Raw genomic sequence first — 19,119 nt, 5'->3', positions numbered from 1 at the left:
AGTCCGAGGAGATAGGAGAGGTGCTAAATGAATATTTTTTTGTCTGTATTCACACAGGAAAACGACAGTGTTGTCGAGGAGAATACTGAGATTCAGGCTACTAGACTAGAAGGGCTTGAGGTTCATAAGGAGGAGGTGTTAGCAATTCTGGAAAGTGTGAAAATAGATAAGTCACCTGGGCCGGATGGGATTTATCCTAGGATTCTCTGGGAAGCTAGGGAGGAGATTGCTGAGCCTTTGGCTTTGATCTTTAAGTCATCTTTGTCTACAGGAATAGTGCCAGAAGACTGGAGGATAGCAAATGTTGTCCCCAACTTTAAGAAGGGGAGTAGAGACAACCCCAGTAACTATAGACCAGTGAGCCTTACTTCTGTTGTGGGCAAAATCTTGGAAAGGTTTATAAGAGACGGGATGTATAATCATCTGGAAAGGAATAATTTGATTAGAGATAGTCAACACGGTTTTGTGAAGGGTAGGTCGTGCCTCACAAACCTTATAGAGTTCTTTGAGAAGGTGCCCAAACAGGTGGATGAGGGTAAAGCAGTTGATGTGTATATGGATTTCAGTAAAGCGTTCTGATAAGGTTCCCCACGGTAGGCTACTGCAGAAAATACGGAGGCATGGGATTCAGGGTGATTTAGCAGTTTGGATCAGAAATTGGCTAGCTGGAAGAAGAGAAAGGGTGGTGGTTGATGGGAAATGTTCAGCCTGGAGTCCAGTTACTAGTGGTGTACCACAAGGATCTGTTTTGGGGCCACTGCTGTTTGTCATTTTTATAAATGACCTGGAGGAGGGCGTAGAAGGATGGGTGAGTAAATTTGCAGATGACACTAAAGTCGGTGGAGTTGTGGACAGTGCGGAAGGATGTTACAAGTTACAGAGGGACATAGATAAGCTGCAGCGCTGAGCTGAGAGGTGGCAAATGGAGTTTAATGCAGAAAAGTGTGAGGTGATTCATTTTGGAAGGAATAACAGGAAGACAGAGTACTGGGCTAATGGTAAGATTCTTGGCAGTGTGGATGAACAGAGAGATCTCGGTGTCCATGTACATAGATCCCTGAAAGTTGCCACCCAGGTTGAGAGGGTTGTTAAGAAGGCGTATGGTGTGTTGGCTTTTATTGGTAGAGGGATTGAGTTTCGGAGCCATAAGGTCATGTTGCAGCTGTACAAAACCCTGGTGCGGCCGCATTTGGAGTATTGCGTGCAATTCTGGTCGCCGCATTATAGGAAGGATGTGGAAGCATTGGAAAGGGTGCAGAGGAGATTTACCAGAATGTTGCCTGGTATGGAGGGAAGATCTTATGAGGAAAGGCTGAGGGACTTGAGGCTGTTTTCGTTAGAGAGAAGAAGGTTAAGAGGTGACTTAATTGAGGCATACAAGATGATCAGAGGATCGGATAGGGTGGACAGTGAGAGCCTTTTTCCTCAGATGGTGATGTCTAGCACGAGGGGACATAGCTTTAAATTGAAGGGAGATAGATATAAGATAGATGTCAGAGGTAGATTCTTTACTCGGAGAGTAGTAAGGGCGTGGAATGCCCTGCCTGCAACAGTAGTGGACTCGCCAACACGAAGGGCATTCAAATGGTCATTGGACAGACATATGGACGATAAGGGAATAGTGTAGATGGGCTTTAGAGTGGTTTCACAGGTCAGCGCAAGATCGAGGGCCGAAGGGCCTGTACTGCGCTGTAATGGTCTATTCGCAATACATGAGCTGATCGAGATCATAATCGATTACAGGGTTAGAACTCTTTGACTCAAACGTCAAGTTTGTGAATGCGGAGATCATTATAACCTTCCCCCTAACTTACTGCTTAATTCACTTCTGCTGTTGGTTACTTTTATTAATAACTCACTTTTATTAACAACAATGGCATTTTGAGTCAAGTTTGTAATAGAAGTTGGTTATCAGTGCAGACATTACTCCTTCACGTTTTGTATCATTTACACATGATGATCCCAAGGCATTAATTAATAACTGATGTCATTAGTGCAAGCTTACTGAGGAAAAGGGATTTTGGTTGAGAGGTTTATGGTATAGTCAGATTGTGCACTGGTTGTCTGATCAGTCTTCTCTGACGTGGTTTGTCTTTGTTGATCTGTTTTAGACTTGTGCCACCCAAAAAGGATGGAAATTTTGTGAGGATCAACCTAAAGAAGAAATCGCACGTCAAAGGTGGGGTGTTGAGAGGAGCATATCTTCGCAAACAGGTACTGGATTTAAGTGGAGTTGCTGCAGAACCCGATTCCGTTTGATGAATGTTGAAGTAGCAACTTCTCCCTTTTTGCGGTGATCCCGAAACAATGCAAATTATGTTCCAAATGTCTTCCTTGCGAGACTGTAACTAATACAGGTTTACAGCACTTGAAAGATGTTTGTAAAATGGGCAAGGACATAATTGTTGTTATCATCCAACAGTGATCTCATTCTGGGAAAACCCATTACCTTTGGTTGTGTGAATGTTGCCCGAGATTTAGCCAATCACATCACTGCAATGGGGAAGGAGCCATTACTCGGTGATATAATTGATGGGAAACATCCTTTTTGCCAGAAAAGTATCAGTCCAAGCATGTTGTGTTTTACTCTGGTTCACTAATGCACATTTTTCTGGATTCCCAAAGGCCTGGAAGCAGAAATTACAGATGAAAGGGGAACGTTTTGGTGGAGGTGGCGGCCGATTTAATAGGAGCGGAGACACGTGTTTCCGCTGTGGAGCAACAGGCCACTGGGCCAAGAACTGCAGGGGTAAAGGTGAGTGTACATGTCGCCATATGATTCCTCTGTTTCCGAGGTTGGCCATAACTGGGGTGGACCACTTTCCCAGGGAGTCATAGAGACTGGGTCGTTGAATATTTTTAAAGCTGAGTTGGATAAATATTTGATTGATGAGGGAGTCAAAGAGTATAGCGGATAGGAAGGAATCTGGAATTGAGGCCCCAATCCAATCAGCCATGACCATATTAAATGACAGAGCAGGCTCGAGGGGCTGAATGGCCTGCTGTTCCTGTTCGTATGACATCTTAATGGCCTCCTATTGTGGATGTACCAGAAAACTGCACACTTTTCTTCTGCCTGTTGGGGATGGGTTGGGAGTGGCTAATCCTGTGTCTGCTGGAATCAATGAACCCAGTGGAGAATGGTGATTCTAATAGCCTAAATAGAAATCAAACACGAGATGTTTAATTAAAACAGGAAATTCTGAAAAAAACTCAGCAGGTCGGGCAGTATGTGTGGAGAGAGAAAATAGAATTCACGTTTTGAGACTCGTATGGGTCTTCTTTAGAAATGTTTAATCTCGGGTCTCCAGTAGCTACTTGCTTGTACCTAGAGGACATATGATCTGTAAACCACATTTGATAGAAATTTACCTGGATCTAATGCATTGTGTTTTGACTAGGGAGAGGGAGGTGAGGGTAAGGAGGCTGCTTAGCAACTAGACATGGGAGCATAATAAAAGTAAAATGAGGAAAGCAAAGCGGGAATATGAAAAGAGATGGGCAACTAACATACAAGGGAATCCCAAAGTCTCCTATAGGCATATATAAATAGTAAAAAGGCTGGTGAAAGGAGGAGTCGGGCCATTTAGGGACCAAAAAGGGGGATTTACACATGGAGGCCACTTTAGCTTCAATGATGGGGGAGCTTCTCAAAACTATAATTCAGGACCGAATTAATTATCACATTTGTTGCTCTTTCTAGCTTTATTCTATTTGCTCTGTTTAGGTCACCTTTGCTCATGAGTCGCCAGGTATCTTTATGATACCGCCACGTGGTTCAAGTTTAGGTTATGATTAATAACACAGCACACCGCTTAGTAAGGATTAAAACAACGGTCATTTATTATATACAACAAGCAATATTAATACCCTAATACTACATTCTATACAATAAACCTATCACTACTGGCCAATACTTAACTTAGGAAGAGCCCACCAGGTCAGGGAAACGAATGGCTTGTCCAATCAAATCTGGCCCGCGGGATTCAAAAGGCTGCTACAGGTCGGTGGCTAGGTGTCTGTACCGGATAGCGATCGCTGGATTCAAACTTACTGCTACCGGTTGCTGTTCTTGCGAAGGTCTCGAGCAGGCGAAGAGGAGAGAGAGAGAGGTCTGAACTTGGACCCTCACTTTTATAGGGCCCAGGGGCTTCCCGCCTCCCGGGGCGGCCCTTGACCCTGAGTCCCAAGTGATTGGATTCTGTCCCCAGTCTCTGGGGTCGATGTGTCCAATGGTGAGGCGATTCCTCGATCGGGGAGGTAGTCGCTCACCTGTCTTTGTTTCGGCCACTGCAGGCGCCGACAGGTCTGGCCCGGTATTCAATTGCTAATATGTTGCAATTGTTCCCGGGGATAGCCGATTTAACTGTGGATGTCTGAGTTGATTAGGTGTAAACAGTCCTGAATGAAACTGCGGATACCTGGGTGGAAGGGCTGTTGATAGCCCTGAGTATCGATCTGGGCTACGTTCCCAGAGCTGAATATGCAAACCTGTCTGCAGCTGCCTGCTTGTGTCTTCTTGGCTGCTTTTCCCAGCAGTCTTTCAGGTTAGCCATTTTAAACTGGGTTTTGGCCAGATTAATCGGAACGCAGCCATTTTACATGGCTACACATTGACAAATGTGGGTTAATTATGGCAGATAAAGTCCAATGTGGAGTGATACATTTTAGTAGGAAGGACTTGGAGAAAGCATATAAAATAAAGGATACAGGGCAGAGGGACCTGGGTGTGTGTCATTAAAGTTGGCAGGAATGGCTGAGAGAACAGCTCATTGAGAATGATTGCAGAGATAAGAAATTGCAGTTATCAAGATAAATTGGAGAAATTGGGTCTGTTCTGCTTGAAGAGAAGGCTGCGAGGAGATTTGGTAGAGCTATTCAATGTCATTCGGGGTCTGGCAGAGTAGACGGTGAAACTTCCCACTCGTGAAAGGATTGAAAATGAGAGGGAACGGATTTAAAGTAATTGACAAAAGAAGGAAAAGTGATATGAGAAATCTTTTTCACAAAGCGAGTGGCTAGGGTCTAGAATGCGCTGAGCGAATATGGTGGAGGCAGGGTCAATCAAACAATTCAAAAGGAAATTTGATCATTATTTGAAGAGAAGCATGTGCAATGTCATAGGGAAAACTCAGGCACTAGGTGAAATGCTCCTGAGAGCAGGTACAGAAATGATGGGCCGATTGGCCGCCTCTTGTGCTGTCACAATTCTTTGATTCTCTATCGCCTTCACATTATTACCACAAGACATAGGAGCAGAAGTAAGCCATTTGGCCCACCGGATCCCCTCTGCCATTCAATGATCATCATTGATCTGATATAATCTCAACTCCACTTTCCCACCTTATCCCCATAACCCTCGATTACCTTACTGATTAAAAATCTGTCTCTCTCAGCCTTGAACATACTTAACGACCCAGCGTCTACAACTCTCTGCGATAAAGAATTCCACAGATTCACTACCCTCAGGGAAGAAATTCCTCCTCATCTCTGCCTTAAATGGGTGACCCCTTACTCTGAGATTGTGCCCTCTGGTCCGAGACTCTCCCATAAGGGGAAACATTCTCTCAGCATCTACCCTGTCAAGCCTCCTGAGAATTGTATATGTCTGAATAAGGTCGCCTCTCGTTCTTCTAAACTCCAATCAGTACAGACCCAACCTACTCACCCTCACCTCATAAGAAAATCCCTCCACACCTGGGATCAACCTAGTGAACCTTCTCTGGAATGCCTCCGATATCTTTCCTTGGATAAGGGGACCAAACTCTTCACAGCATTCCAGGTGTGATTTAACTCGTTCCTTGTAGAGTTTTAGCAGGATTTCCTTATTTTTATACTTCATTCACTTTGAAATAAAGGCCAATGTTCCATTTGTCTTCCCTATTCCTGAAGTGTGGTGCACTGAATTGGGCACAATACTCCAGTTGAGGCTGAACCAGTGTTTATCCAGGTTCCTTGCTTTTGTACTCGGCCCTTATTTATAAAGGCCGGGTTTAGCTCAGTTGGCTGGATAGCTGATTCGTGAGGAAGAGCATGGCCAGCTGTACCGGCTGAGGTTATTCATGAAAGCCCACCTCAACCTTGCTGCTCGCCTGAGGTATGGTGACCCTTAGGTTAAATCACCACCAGTCAGCTCTCCTGAGGGGAAAGCAGTCCATGGTCATCTGGGACTATCAATCTAAGATTATGACTACTTTACTTTCACTATTTATAAAGTCCGATATCTTGTATGCTTCATTAACTACTTTCTTAACCTGTTCTACCATCTTCAGTGATTTGTGCACAACTACATCCGGATCCCTCTGTTCCTGCATATCCATAAGATATCCATTATTTTATGTTGCCTTGTTCTTCCGACTAAAATGAATCACTTCACCATTCTGTGCATTAAATTGCCTTTGTCCTCTTGACACTTATCACTGTCCTCCCTCCAGTTCTGTGTACTTTCACTGTTCAGACGACTGCCTGGCAGAGACTCAAAATCATGTTTGTATGTTACTCTCCAGCCAATAATGCCAAAGAGCCTCCCTACTCCTTCCCCAGCACATCATGACAAACTCCTTTCCAAAAAACTCATTAGTATCCTTAACCCTAGCCCTAACTCACTTATTATGCCTTATCTCAGAACTGAAATGTTATATTTTATCGCCACTCCGAAAAACAGACATTCAGCAATGTTACTGTCTGGAGTGCTACGTCCAGATCTGGGTACCATACCTGAGGAAGGATGTGAAGGCATTCGAGAGAGTACAGAGGAGATTCGCCAGAATGATTCCAGGAATAAACAACTGTAGCTATGAGGATAGATTGGGGCGGTTTCCCTTGGCGAAACAAAGGCTGAAAGGAGATTTGGCAGAGTTATTTAAGACTCTAGGGAGCCTGAACAAGTTAAATAGTGAGAAAATGTTCCCACTTCAGAGCATCAAGAATTAGAGGGCCCAGTTTCAAAATCATTGGCAAAAGGAGTAACAGTGATGTGAGAAAAAGTTTTCACCCAGAGGCTAGTTGGAGTCTGGAATGAACTTACTGCGAGGGCGGTAGAGGCGGGGTCGATCGAGGCATTCAAATGCGAATTGTATTGCTATCTGAGAAAAGGGAATGTGAAAGGTTATTGGGACAAGGCAGGGAGTGGGACTAAGTAGAATGCTCTTCCAGAGAGCCAGTGCAGACTCGATGGGCTGAATGGTCTCCTGTACTGTAAAGATCCTGTGATGTAGCAGTGAAGCTCAACATCCTTTCATATCTCTGAACAGCACAGCAACATTGTTCATCATTCCTTCCCTCAGGACATAACACTGGGTTTAAAGCAGAATCTGAGGAGAAAATGGAAACATCTGAGGTGATAGATAATGACATTGCTCCACTACCAACTCTGGAAGAGGTGGCACGATTGACTTCCATGTGCGACACTGCGAGGAGTAAGCGGCTTTTGTTATGAGGGAATGCTAATCGAGGAAAATGTTCAATGAAAACAATTGTAAATGAAGTGGTTGTTGCAAATGAAGATATTTGTAGCTTTCTAACACTGCATTTTGTGTACGGGTTGGAAGAAAGGACTCCTGTTGAACTAATGAGCCAAATGGCCTCCTTCTGCACCGTTACAGTTCTGTGATTCTAATTCAGTGATAATGGATCTAAAAAGTAAAATGTTTATTTTCTTAATTGGCCACTTACAGTTTGGAACAAAGTAAGCCCGCTAAACGAGCTGGAATAAGAGAGGACCGATAAACCTTGGTAACGTTCTCCAGGATTCATGGGTAGACTGACTCCCCTGAAAGGAGCAGGGATTTTTGCCAGCAGAGGAAGGTGTTGATATAACTGCTGTGCAGCCATTCACCGTGGCACCCTCAATGTCTCAATTTCCCAGTCCACCCCTGTTTGGACCTGTTTCTCCTCCACGCCTGTAATTTAGGCTGTGCGTTACCCCCCAATGTTCTTGTATCATTAGAAATGAAAACTGGGTGGGATGTAAACCATGAGCCAACTTCTTGCAAGGCGGACGCAGTTAAAATTGACCGTTTTCCTCCATGTTTATAATTACTATTTATGACTGCTGACTGACACTGATCCTTAATCAGTGACCCACAAATGTAAAGCTTCAATTTTGTGTTCTTGCTGTAACCAGGAGAATGTTCTTGGCTATCCCACCTTCATTGCAGGTATCTCAGTTCCAGGTGATACAAGGGAACCGCTTGAACCAATGCCTGCTACTGAAGTCCTACTGAACACGGTTCGTCCCACGTTTGAGCAGCCAGCAGCCCCACCACCCATGGAACCGCTCTATAGGCTGGGAGAGGATGGAAAGGTCATAGGTATGACATCCAATAAACCCCCCCCACTCCAGTCTATGTCAACTTCCTTCACCAGAAAGAGCATGTGAAGCTGGAATAAACAAGAAAATGGATCATATTTTCCAGATAATAAACTGATAAATAGGAGTAGCGAGCCATTCAGCCCCTCGAGCCTGCTGTGCCACTCAGTAAGATCATGGCTGATGTGATTATGACCTCACTTCACTTTTTTTTTAAAACATTACAACACCCTATAATTTTTTTCCAATCAAGGGTGGGCGGCACGGTAGCACAGTGGTTAGCACTGTTGCTTCACAGCTCCAGGGACCCGGGTTCGGTTCCCAGCTTGGGTCACTGTCTGTGTGACGTCTACATGTTCTCCCCGTGTCTGCGTGGGTTTCCTCCGGGTGCTCGTTTCCTCCCACAGTCCAAAGATGTGCTGTTAGGTGAATTGGACATTCTGAATTCTCCCTCTGTGTACCCAGAATGTGGCGACTAGGGGATTTTCACAGTAACCTCATTGCAGTGTTAATGTAAGCCTACTTGTGAGAATAAAGATTATTATTAGTATTTGGGTTGACCCATGCATGGATAAGACCCACGCAGACACGGGGAGAATGTGGAAACTCCACACAGTGACCCGGAGCCGGGATCGAACCCGGGTCCTCGGCACAGTAGGCAGCAGTGCTAATCACTGAGCCACTGTGCCGCCACTCAACTCCACTTTCCTGCTTGTTCCCCATGACCCTTCACTCACTTGATAATCAAAATATCTGTAACTTTGAATATATTTAATGGCCCAGTCTCCATGGCTCACTGGGGTAGAGAATTGCAAAGACTAGCGACCCTCGGAGAAGAGATTCCTCTCTGTCTTTGACGTCCATTTGCAGCACTGCTGGAGAGGGACTGCTTGACATTGTGCAGTGCTTGGTTGTCTGGCTGCCTTAGCTTATTCCTACTATGGGTAGCACTAATTTACAACACATTCTGGGCACGTGGGCAGCACGGTAGCATTGTGAATAGCACAATTGCTTCACAGCTCCAGGGTCCCAGGTTCGATTCCGGCTTGGGTCACTGTCTGTGCGGAGTCTGCACATCCTCCCCGTGTGTGCATGGGTTTCCTCCGGGTGCTCCGGTTTCCTCCCACAGTCCAAAGATGTGCAGGTTAGGTGGATTGGCCATGATAAATTGCCCTTAGTGTCCAAAATTGGCCTTGGTGTTGGGTTTGGTTGCTGGGTTGTGGGGATAGGGTGGAGGTGTTGACCTTGGGTGGGGTGCTCTTTCCAGGAGCCGGTGCAGACTCGATGGGCCGAGTGGCCTCTTTCTGCACTGTAAATTCTATGATTCTGGCTATTTAATAGAACTGTTAAACTTTCCCTGTAACACAGCCAGTGACTAGATAAAGCTATTGCAATGTAATATATCTCTCGAAGTTTGTTACACTTTCCGAATGAATGTCTCTCCTCTTTTCCCCCTCCCACCTCTGCCTTTCCTTAAAAAAAAAAACATGAAACTAGAATAACACATTCTGCAGTTTACATAACAGTAGTTGCTTCACTACAGCTAGCCTGCAGTTCCTCACACAGGAAGATGGTGGGTGGCAGGGGATGGTGGAGAATGGAGCTGCCAATGTCTGCATTTTCCTGCATCTTCTCTGCTATTCTCTTAGGAACGTGGGAACACTGGAGCAGGACTAGGCCATCAAGCCTACTTTGCCTTTCAATTAGATCGCGGCTGATCATCTACCTCAAGGGCACTTTCTTACACTGTCTACATATCTTCAGAATAAAGTTAAAACCTCACCACTATTCTTAGAATTCCTGTTATATAAAAAAAAGGGTCAAGAGATTCTAAATGGTGGACAGGGATTCTCACTCGCTGACTCCTATGCAGACTTAGGCGGGTGCTATTCAGGTCAAAGTAGTGTTTCAAGTTATCCCCCCGGTATGACCCGTATCTTCATAAAAGAATTCTATCTACTTACCACTTAGTAGCATCAATTCTGGGTCCCTCGTTGCGAAGTAAGTAAAGTAAACTTTTGTAATAACCACTGTTTCAGGTTAAAACTTTGAAGTTATTTTATTTTTTCTTTTAAAAGATAAAATCACTGTCTTTACAGTAAAGTAAAAAGATCTTGCTTCTGGATTCTCCTGGTTGGCTGATCAGACCTTCTTGGGCCTCCTCGACAATCTCTCTTTATCTGTTGGTTTTCTCCCGGTTGTTTTGCGGTTCTGCTCGGTTTTTGTGTTCAGTCATTCCGATGACCGAGATCATTCTGCAAGCTGAGAGTGAGTCCCTGGCTGGGGCGATTCAGGATATATATCACCTTTCTAACAGCCTTGCTGATTACATGACATTATTTTAAAGTATTTTCTTCTGCTCCTGATCGCAATACCCTTTCTGTCCATGTGATTCCACATCGAGTACTCGTAATGTCATGAGAGGGCCTTCATGTTAACTTGACCTTGGTTTTTCAGCTTACTGGCAAGGGAGGTTTCCTGTTAATTATTCTGGGGCATTCCAGCCTTTCATTCCCTTATCTTTTTCACGTACCAGCCTCCCCGAACAGGCGCCAGTATGTGGAGACTAGGGGCTTTTCACAGTAACTTCATTTGAAGCCTACTTGTGACAAGCGATTTTCATTTCATTTCATTTTTAAAGCATTGTAATTTCTTGTATTCTTAAATGTTTCAAGTTATTCAAAAGTAAGATTCTGACAATTCCAATCAATTGCTTGCTAAACTAATTAACTTCTATTAAAGGGTATAAAACTCATTCCCTTAATGTAACTTAAATCTCAAGTTTTATAAGAATTTCTCTGACTTGAACTAAAGATACCAGGTTACAGCTTGAACTGCTTCCTTATCTCAAGGCCTGTGTGATAATGGCTGTCTTCATTCTATAGAACTTTTGTCTGCAGTTACCCCTTCGAGGGCCTTCTATTTCATTTTGGTGTTTAATTACATTTACTTCTTTGGGATCCTTTCTGTTACTTTGCTTTATCTCATGTTCCTTGGGTTTTATCATCAGACCTTCATGTTTCAAATGACATCTTTCGTATTTTCCTCAACAGATGTCTCATTAGTCTTCAGAAATCTATTGATTTCTGCCTTGAACGTACTCTATGAGCATCCACAACCCTCCAGGGTTGAGAATTCTGTAGATTCACTGTCCTCTTGAGTGAAGAAATACTTCCTCATCTCGGTCTTAAATGGCCTGCCCCTTATTCTAAGATTATGTCCCCGGTTCTAGACCCACCAGCTAGGGAAAATGTCCTATCTACCTTGTCACACCCTGTAAGATTCAATGACATCACGCCCCATTCTTTGAAATGATAGAGAATGGAGGCCCCGTTTCCTCAATCTCTCCCTCATCAGACAATGCCAGTGTTCCAGGGATTAGTCTGAACCTTCTTGCACTCCCTCTGAGACTAGCATTTCTATCCTTTGGTAAAGGGATCAAAATTGTACACAATACTCCAGATGTGGTCTCACCAAGGCTTCTTTATTTCTCCTCTTGTGATAAAGACCAACATATCATTTGCCTTCCTAACTGCTTGCTACACCTGCTTTTAGTGACTCATGAACATGGACACTCTACTTCCCCGACCCTTTATCTTCTCTCTAACACATTCACTGCCAGCTGTTTTTGTCAATTGTCTCAGCGTTAGAAGTAGGAGAGCCGGGTAATGCTTGCTGATTCCCACTTTGTCCGATCATCTGAACAGTTTAGTTCATCCGTCATTTGTAACAGTTAAATCTTGTAGAAAGAAGTTTGGGCAGCACGGTGGCCTTGTGGATAGCACAATTGCTTCACAGCTCCAGGGTCCCGGGTTCGATTCCGGCTTGGGTCACTGTCTGTGCGGAGTCTGCACGTCCTCCCCGTGTGTCCGTGGGTTTCCTCCGGGTGCTCCGGTTTCCTCCCACAGTCCAAAGATGTGCAGGTTAGGGGGACTGGCCATGATAAATTGCCCTTAGTGTCCAAAATTGCCCTTAGTGTTGGGTGGGGTTACTGGGTTGTGGGGATAGGGTGGAGGTGTTGACCTTGGGTAGGGCGCTCTTTCCAAGAGCCGGTGCAGACTCGATGGGCCGAATGGCCTCCTTCTGCACTGTAAATTCTGTAAAAAAAACATTCATTGAAGCAAAAATACTAAATCACATTCTTGATACATGAGAACATACCTGTGACAACTTGAGTGGACATTTTTATACTTAACACTGTTGATTTGAAAAATCAGAATGGCTGAAGCTATTAGTGATCAAAACAATGGAGTTTAAAACAAAAACGGGGTAATCACATTGCAGGGAGGGTAGTATAGGGCCCCAAACAGTCTGGGAGAGATTAGAAGAACAGATATGTAGATAAATCTCAAGTGTAAAAATAATAGGGGATTTCAACTTCCCTCATATTAATTGGGATAGGCAAAGTGTGAAAGGTTAAGAGGGGGTTGAATTGGGCACCTATTTGAGCCAGCATGTAGGAAGTCCCACAAGAGAGGGGGTGGTACTTGACCTAATTTGGTAAGATTTGAGGTAGTTTTGGAAAGAGACCAGGATGGACCGGAATTAAAGATTTTTGATTTTAGGAAGGCGGCTTTTAGTAGGATAAGACCGAATTTAGTCAAAGTCGACTGAGAGCAGCTACTTGTAAGAGGATCCTGCTACATAAGGACACTGATTGCTTTAGTATCTGAGGAATCGCAATTGGTGCTATACATTGCGCAGTCATCTGCAAACATTCCTACTTCTGCCCTCATGATGGAAGGGAGATCAGCTGATGAAGCAGCTGAAGATGGCTGGGCCCAGGACACTAACCTGAGGAGCTCCTGCAGTGATGTCCTGGAGCTGAGATGATTGACCTCCAACCACCACAACCATCTATCTTTGTGCCAGATATAATTCCAACCTGTGGCGAGTTTTCCCCTGATTCCCATTGACCCCAGTTTTGCTTAGGCTCATTGTTGCCATATATGGGAGAGGAATTTGCAGGTTGCGGTGTTCCCATGATTCTGCTGCACTTATTTTTCTAGGTGGTAGAGGTCGTGCATTTGGATAGTGCCGAGGAAGGAGCCACGTGAGTTTCTGCACTGTAACTTGTAGGCACTGGTATATAAGATGCTGAAGGGGATAGATAGGGTAAATATAGAGCAGACGTATCTCCGGTGGTTCCCCTGTGTTGGACATTCTAGGACGAGGGGCCATAGGTATCAGCCTGGATTTTTGTGCTTGTGTTTCTGGAGTGGAACTTGAACTTAAACCTGCTGACTCTGTCGCAAATGAGCCACCGGTGACATGAAGTCAGCATTTGGATTGCATTTCATTGATTATTTGTGTTTTTTTTCTCTTCGTCAGCTACTCCAGCAGAGGTCCATGAGGCACTGTTAGAGCTCGGGTACCGTTCATTCAGACCCGGACAGGAATTAACTGTAATGAGGATTTTATCAGGTATGTCAGTAAAAGAATCGTTCAGGCTGTGACCACGTTTCAGTCCAACTAATAGCAATAGTAGGTGCAACCTGTAGGGATCCTGGACAAAAACCCAATGATTAGCAATTTGTAAAATTGAGGTGTGATGATACTAACCCATAGGTATCTTTTATGTCAACAAACTTAAATTTAAACACAAAATTAACCCCATCGCTTTACAGTTAACAGTTACAACAGTTCTTAAGTAAAAGATAAAACCTTAACTAACTTCTTAAACCTGCCACTATATTCCAATTAAGTAAACCAATATATTTCAAATACCACTAAGTTAACAACCAGATTTTTCTCTGTGCAGAATCTTTGGAGAGAGAACCTTTCCGAACCAAACTGAAACACCTCTGTTCAGATGAGAGTTCCAAAACCAACTGACTTTTCAGACAGACCTGACTCCTCCCATTAGCTGCATCATCTGTACCCAAAGTATAAAACATGATTTTGCCTCTTACACGATGTCCCTTGATTTGTTCAGCCAGGACCAAACATAGTACCCCTCCATAAATAATCTACATCCCTGGGGTCCTTCAAACGTAAACAAGTAAATGGTTCTCCAGGTCTTAGCAGAAGACTTCATCTGAAAAATCAATAATTATCTCACTTTTACAACACCTTAATCACAACTGTAGTGGTCATACTGTTTGCCTGCATCTTAACCCCGGTTTTAATAACATTGCAAAAAATGACAATTTCTTCTATTCATCACCAACCCCATCCATTTTTAAAAAAATTACTTGCCACCATACAGCAGAGTTGGAGCCAATTTCCTTGTATTGAATTGATTTCCACACCCTTTCAGGCAGTATGGTCAATCTTTCCTTCAAAAAATAAAACTTTTCCTTTAATTTAGGGCAGCACGGTAGCCTTGTGGATAGCACAATTGCTTCACAGCTCCAGGGTCCCAGGTTCGATTCCGGCTTGGGTCACTGTCTGCGGAGTCTGCACATCCTCCCCGTGCCTGCGTGGGTTTCCTCCGGGTGCTCCGGTTTCCTCCCACAGTCCAAAGATGTGCAGGTTAGGCGGATTGGCCATGATAAATTGCCCTTAGTGTCCAAAATTGCCCTTAGTGTTGGGTGGGGTTACTGGGTTATGGGGATAGGGTGAAGGTGTTGACCTTGGGTAGGGTGCTCTTTCCAAGAGCCGGTGCAGACTCAATGGGCCGAATGGCCGCCTCCTGCACTGTAAAATTCTATTCTATTCTATGAATTCTTTTGACAATGATGAAGAATGTGGAGATGGTCCAATGCTTGGTGGGAAGTTAGGCACGGTAGCACAGTAGTTAGCACTGTTGCTTAACAGCTCCAGGGTCCCGGGTTCGATTCCCAGCTTGGGTCACTGCCTGTGTGGAGTTTGCATGTCCCCCCATGTCTGCGTGGGTTTCCTCCCACAGTCCAAAGATGTGCAGGTTAGGTGGATTGGCCATGTTAAATTACCCCTTAGTGTCAAAATGGTTAGGTGGAGTTACGGGGATAGGGTGGAGGTGTGGCTTGAGTAGGGTGCTCTTTCCAAGGACCGGTACAGACTCGATGGACCAAATGGTTTCCTGCACTGTAAATTCTATGATCTCTTCCCCCCCCCCCCAACATCACATAAAGTGGCTTCCTTAAGCAAAGTTGTTGTTGAATGTAATACTTAGAGAGGTTTCTGACCTCTCATATGGTGTCTGCTCTGTTCTCTTCAAACTAGGTCTTTCTACTCTGGTTGTGCTCTCCACTGGAATGGGGAAATCATTTTGCTACCAATTACCTGCATACCTGTATGCCAAGAGGTCAAAGTGCATCACCTTGGTGATTTCACCTCTCGTCTCACTGATGGATGACCAGGTGAAGTTCACAGTTTCCTTTTTTCTATTTTTTTTATGCCTGTTAGTTTTTAAGCAGTAGCCCTGGCTGTGTTCTCAAATTTAAAAAAAAAAAAACACAGCACCTGTTAGTAAAACCCAAAAGAATCAGTTGAGACTCCAGTTCTGTTCAGTCTGTTAACTAGACAAATAATGGTGAACATTTCGTCCCCATGCTATGTGATGTAACAGTCCCCTTTCAAGTGCTCCTCAATCACAGACTTAAACTATTAGCATTCTGTGTGAGTTGTTGGTGCCACTATTTGTCCTTCATTAAAGTCACTAAATCTATACAAAGTATTGGAAATCTCAAATATAAACAGGAAATGCTCGGCAATTCAGACAGCATCTGTCAAAGTTCTTTCATCAAGAGGGAAATATCTGGTCATTTTCCTCATTGTTGTTTGTGGGATTTTGCTGAACACCGATTGGCTGCCACGTTTACAACCTTACAACATTAACTACATCACTGAATCCCCACCATCACCATCCGAGGGGGTTACCCTCCGAAGGTGGGCTGTTTAGCACAGGGCTAAATCGCTGGCTTTGAAAGCAGACCAAGGCAAGCCAGCAGCACGGTTCAATTCCCGTAACAGCCTCCCCGAACAGGCGCCGGAATGTGGCGACTAGGGGCTTTTCACTAACTTCATTTGAAGCCTACTTGTGACAATAAGCGATTTTCATTTCAGTTCATTTCATATCATTGGCCATGAACTGAACTGGTCTGTACCAGCTATATGAGTATTGAGAGTACAAGAACAGACCAGACTGGGAGTTCTGTGACTCATAATTCCGCTCCTGATTCCCAAAGCCTGCCCAACATCTTAAAAGGCACTAGCTGGGGGTATGATGGAATACTGTCCACTTGCCTGGATGAGTGCAGCTCCAACACCATCCAGGACAAAGCAACCCGCTTGATCTACACCCCATCCACCACCTTAAACATTCACTCCCTGCACCACCAGTGCACGGTGGCAGCCGTGTGTACCACCGACGCATCCTTACTTGATGGACAAGGACAGCGAAGCATGGGAACACCACCCCCTGCAAATTCCCCTCCAAGTCACTCACCATCCTGACTTGGAATGATATTGCCGTTCCTTCACAGTCGTTGGGTCAAAATCCTGGCACTCCCTGTGGGTGGACTGGAGTTTAAAAAGGCGACTCACCACCACCTACCTATTCAAGGGCTTTCAGGATGGGCAACATCTAGTCAGTGATGCCCACATCTCATGAAAAGAATATAAAATCAGAATTACAAAAATACTTGGATGTGGCTGTGAAGCGCTTTGGGACGTCCTGAAGCTATGAAAATGCTGTCGAACTGTGCATTGATGTCTTGTGTATCAGAGAAATCACAAACCATATGCAGTGCAAGAATTTGAGTTAGAATCATTAAATAGTGCAGAAGGAGACCATTGTGTCTGATTTGATTTTGTTTATTGTCACGTGTACTGAGGTACAGTGAAAAATATCTTTCTGCGAGCAGATAATTAAGTACATAATAGGCAACACAAGGTCCACAATGTGACTACATAACACCGGCATTGGGTGAAGCACACGGGTGTAGTGTTAATCAGGCCAGTCCATAAGACTGTCATTTAGGAGTCTGGTAACAGCGGGGAAGCAGCTGTTTTTGAGTCTGTTTGTGCGTGTTCTCAGACATTTGTATCTCCTGCCCGATGGAAGAAGTTGGAAGCGTGCGTAAGCTGGGTGGGAGGGGTCTTTGATTATGCTGCCCGCTTTCCCCAGGCTGGTTCTCTGTAAGAGCAATTCACTTCATGCCAGATGCCCCCATCCTGTCTTCTCCCAGTAGCCCTGCACAGTCTTCCCTTTCCGATAAATCAGCTCCCATTTGAGTTTCTCGATTGACCCTGCCTTAACCCTCTCGGGCAGTGCATTCTGGATTCTACCCACTTGCTGTGTGAAAAACACTTGTCTTCTCGTTCTCAATCCTTCCATCGATGAGAGCAGTTTCTCCTGACCTTCTCTGTTCTGACCCCTCATAATTTTTTTTAAAATTTAGAGTGCCCAATTCATTTTTTCCAATTAAGGGGCAATTTCCACCTACCCTGCACATCTTTGGGTTATGGGGGCGAAACCCACGCAAACATGGGGAGAATGTACAAACACCACACGGAGAGTGACCCAGAGCTTGGATCGAACCTGGGACCTCGGCGCTGTGAGGCAGCAGTGCTACCCTGCACCACCGTGCTGCCCTTACCCCTCATAATTTTGAATACCGTTATCAAATTCTTTTCTCTATCTTCTTTTGTCCGAGCTTAGATCCAGTTACTGAGGTACCTCATCTCTGGAACCATTCTCATTACTCTTTCTGCACCTTCCCCAATGTCTTCACATCTTGCCCTGAACTGGACATAATACTCTGAGCCTAATTAGTGTTTTGTACAGATTCAATATGCCCCCCTTGCTTTTGTACTCTTTATAAAGCCTAGGATGCCATACCCACAACTTGTCCTGCCATCTTCAGTGTTCTGCACACATATACCCCTAGGTCCCTCTGCTCCTGCAGCCCCTTTAGAGTTGAGCCTAGATATCAGATTGTTGCGAAATCACTTGACTTTGCATATTTATCTTGTATGTTTCTTACAGGTATCGGGGCTTCCTTCCAACCTGAAGGCAGTTTGTATCCATTCCAGTATGACCAGGGCACAGAGAGAAGCAGCTATTGCAAAGGTTAGCTGAAAGCTGTAGTTCATTGTGGTCCATGGATATGGGGGAACAGCAAACCAACCTCTACACATGTTCTTTGACCTGTATATCATAGAATTTACAGTGCAGAAGGAGGCCATTTGGCCCAACGAGCCTGCACCGGCGCTTGGAACGATCACCCTAGCCAAGGTCAACACCCCACCCTATCCCCATAACCCAGTAACCCCACCCAACACCAAGGGGCAATTTTGGACACTAAGGGCAATTTATCATGGCCAATCCACCTAACCACATCTTTGGACTGTGGGAGGAAACCGGAGCACCCGGAGGAAACCCACGCACGCACGGGGAGGATGTGCAGACTCCGCACAGACAGTGACCCAAGCCGAAATCGAACCTAGGACCCTGGAGCTGTGAAGCAATTGTGCTATCCACAATGCTACCGTGCTGCCCAAACGTCGTAATACAGAATGAAGCCAACCAGCTCATTGTGCCGGTCCTGGCCCTTTGAACGAGTTATCAAATTAGTTCAACGCCCCTCTCACCCTCCAAATACGACTTCAGGTATTCAGTTCCTTTTCTGGGAGTTAATGTTGAAGCTGCTCCCACCACCCTTTCAGGCAGTACCCAAGTGATTTATTTTTCTGATTTGTCTTGCATGGGAAGAATCGCTGTTATTTCTGTCACTCTGTATACATTGGTGTCAGTTATAACATGCAACCCGGAGAAAAGGTTCATTTTGCCAGCCAGTACCATTTAAATGTAAACATTCAGATCAGTGGCAACCAAAGAGAAAATGCTGGAAAATCTCAGCAGGTCTGGCAGCATCTAAAAG

The 19,119-nt window shown here is 44.7% G+C and overlaps 1 protein-coding gene across 1 annotated transcript in view; it reads left to right on the top strand.

Annotated features, from left to right (window-relative positions):
• recql4 (RecQ helicase-like 4) overlaps positions 1-19,119 on the top strand; it is an 84,895-nt gene that overhangs the window by 25,335 nt on the left and 40,441 nt on the right. The window contains exons 7-13 of the mRNA XM_072508015.1: positions 2,112-2,214; positions 2,626-2,755; positions 7,287-7,418; positions 8,160-8,312; positions 13,643-13,735; positions 15,458-15,594; positions 18,225-18,308. Coding sequence (XP_072364116.1) covers positions 2,112-2,214; positions 2,626-2,755; positions 7,287-7,418; positions 8,160-8,312; positions 13,643-13,735; positions 15,458-15,594; positions 18,225-18,308 — 832 coding nt within the window. The remainder of the gene's footprint in view (positions 1-2,111; positions 2,215-2,625; positions 2,756-7,286; positions 7,419-8,159; positions 8,313-13,642; positions 13,736-15,457; positions 15,595-18,224; positions 18,309-19,119) is intronic.

This window comes from Scyliorhinus torazame, chromosome 6, assembly GCF_047496885.1.
Source record: "Scyliorhinus torazame isolate Kashiwa2021f chromosome 6, sScyTor2.1, whole genome shotgun sequence".
Lineage (NCBI taxonomy): Eukaryota > Metazoa > Chordata > Chondrichthyes > Carcharhiniformes > Scyliorhinidae > Scyliorhinus > Scyliorhinus torazame.
The sequence above is the reverse complement of the archived record's forward strand: the minus strand, read 5'-3'. Positions and strand labels throughout refer to the sequence as shown.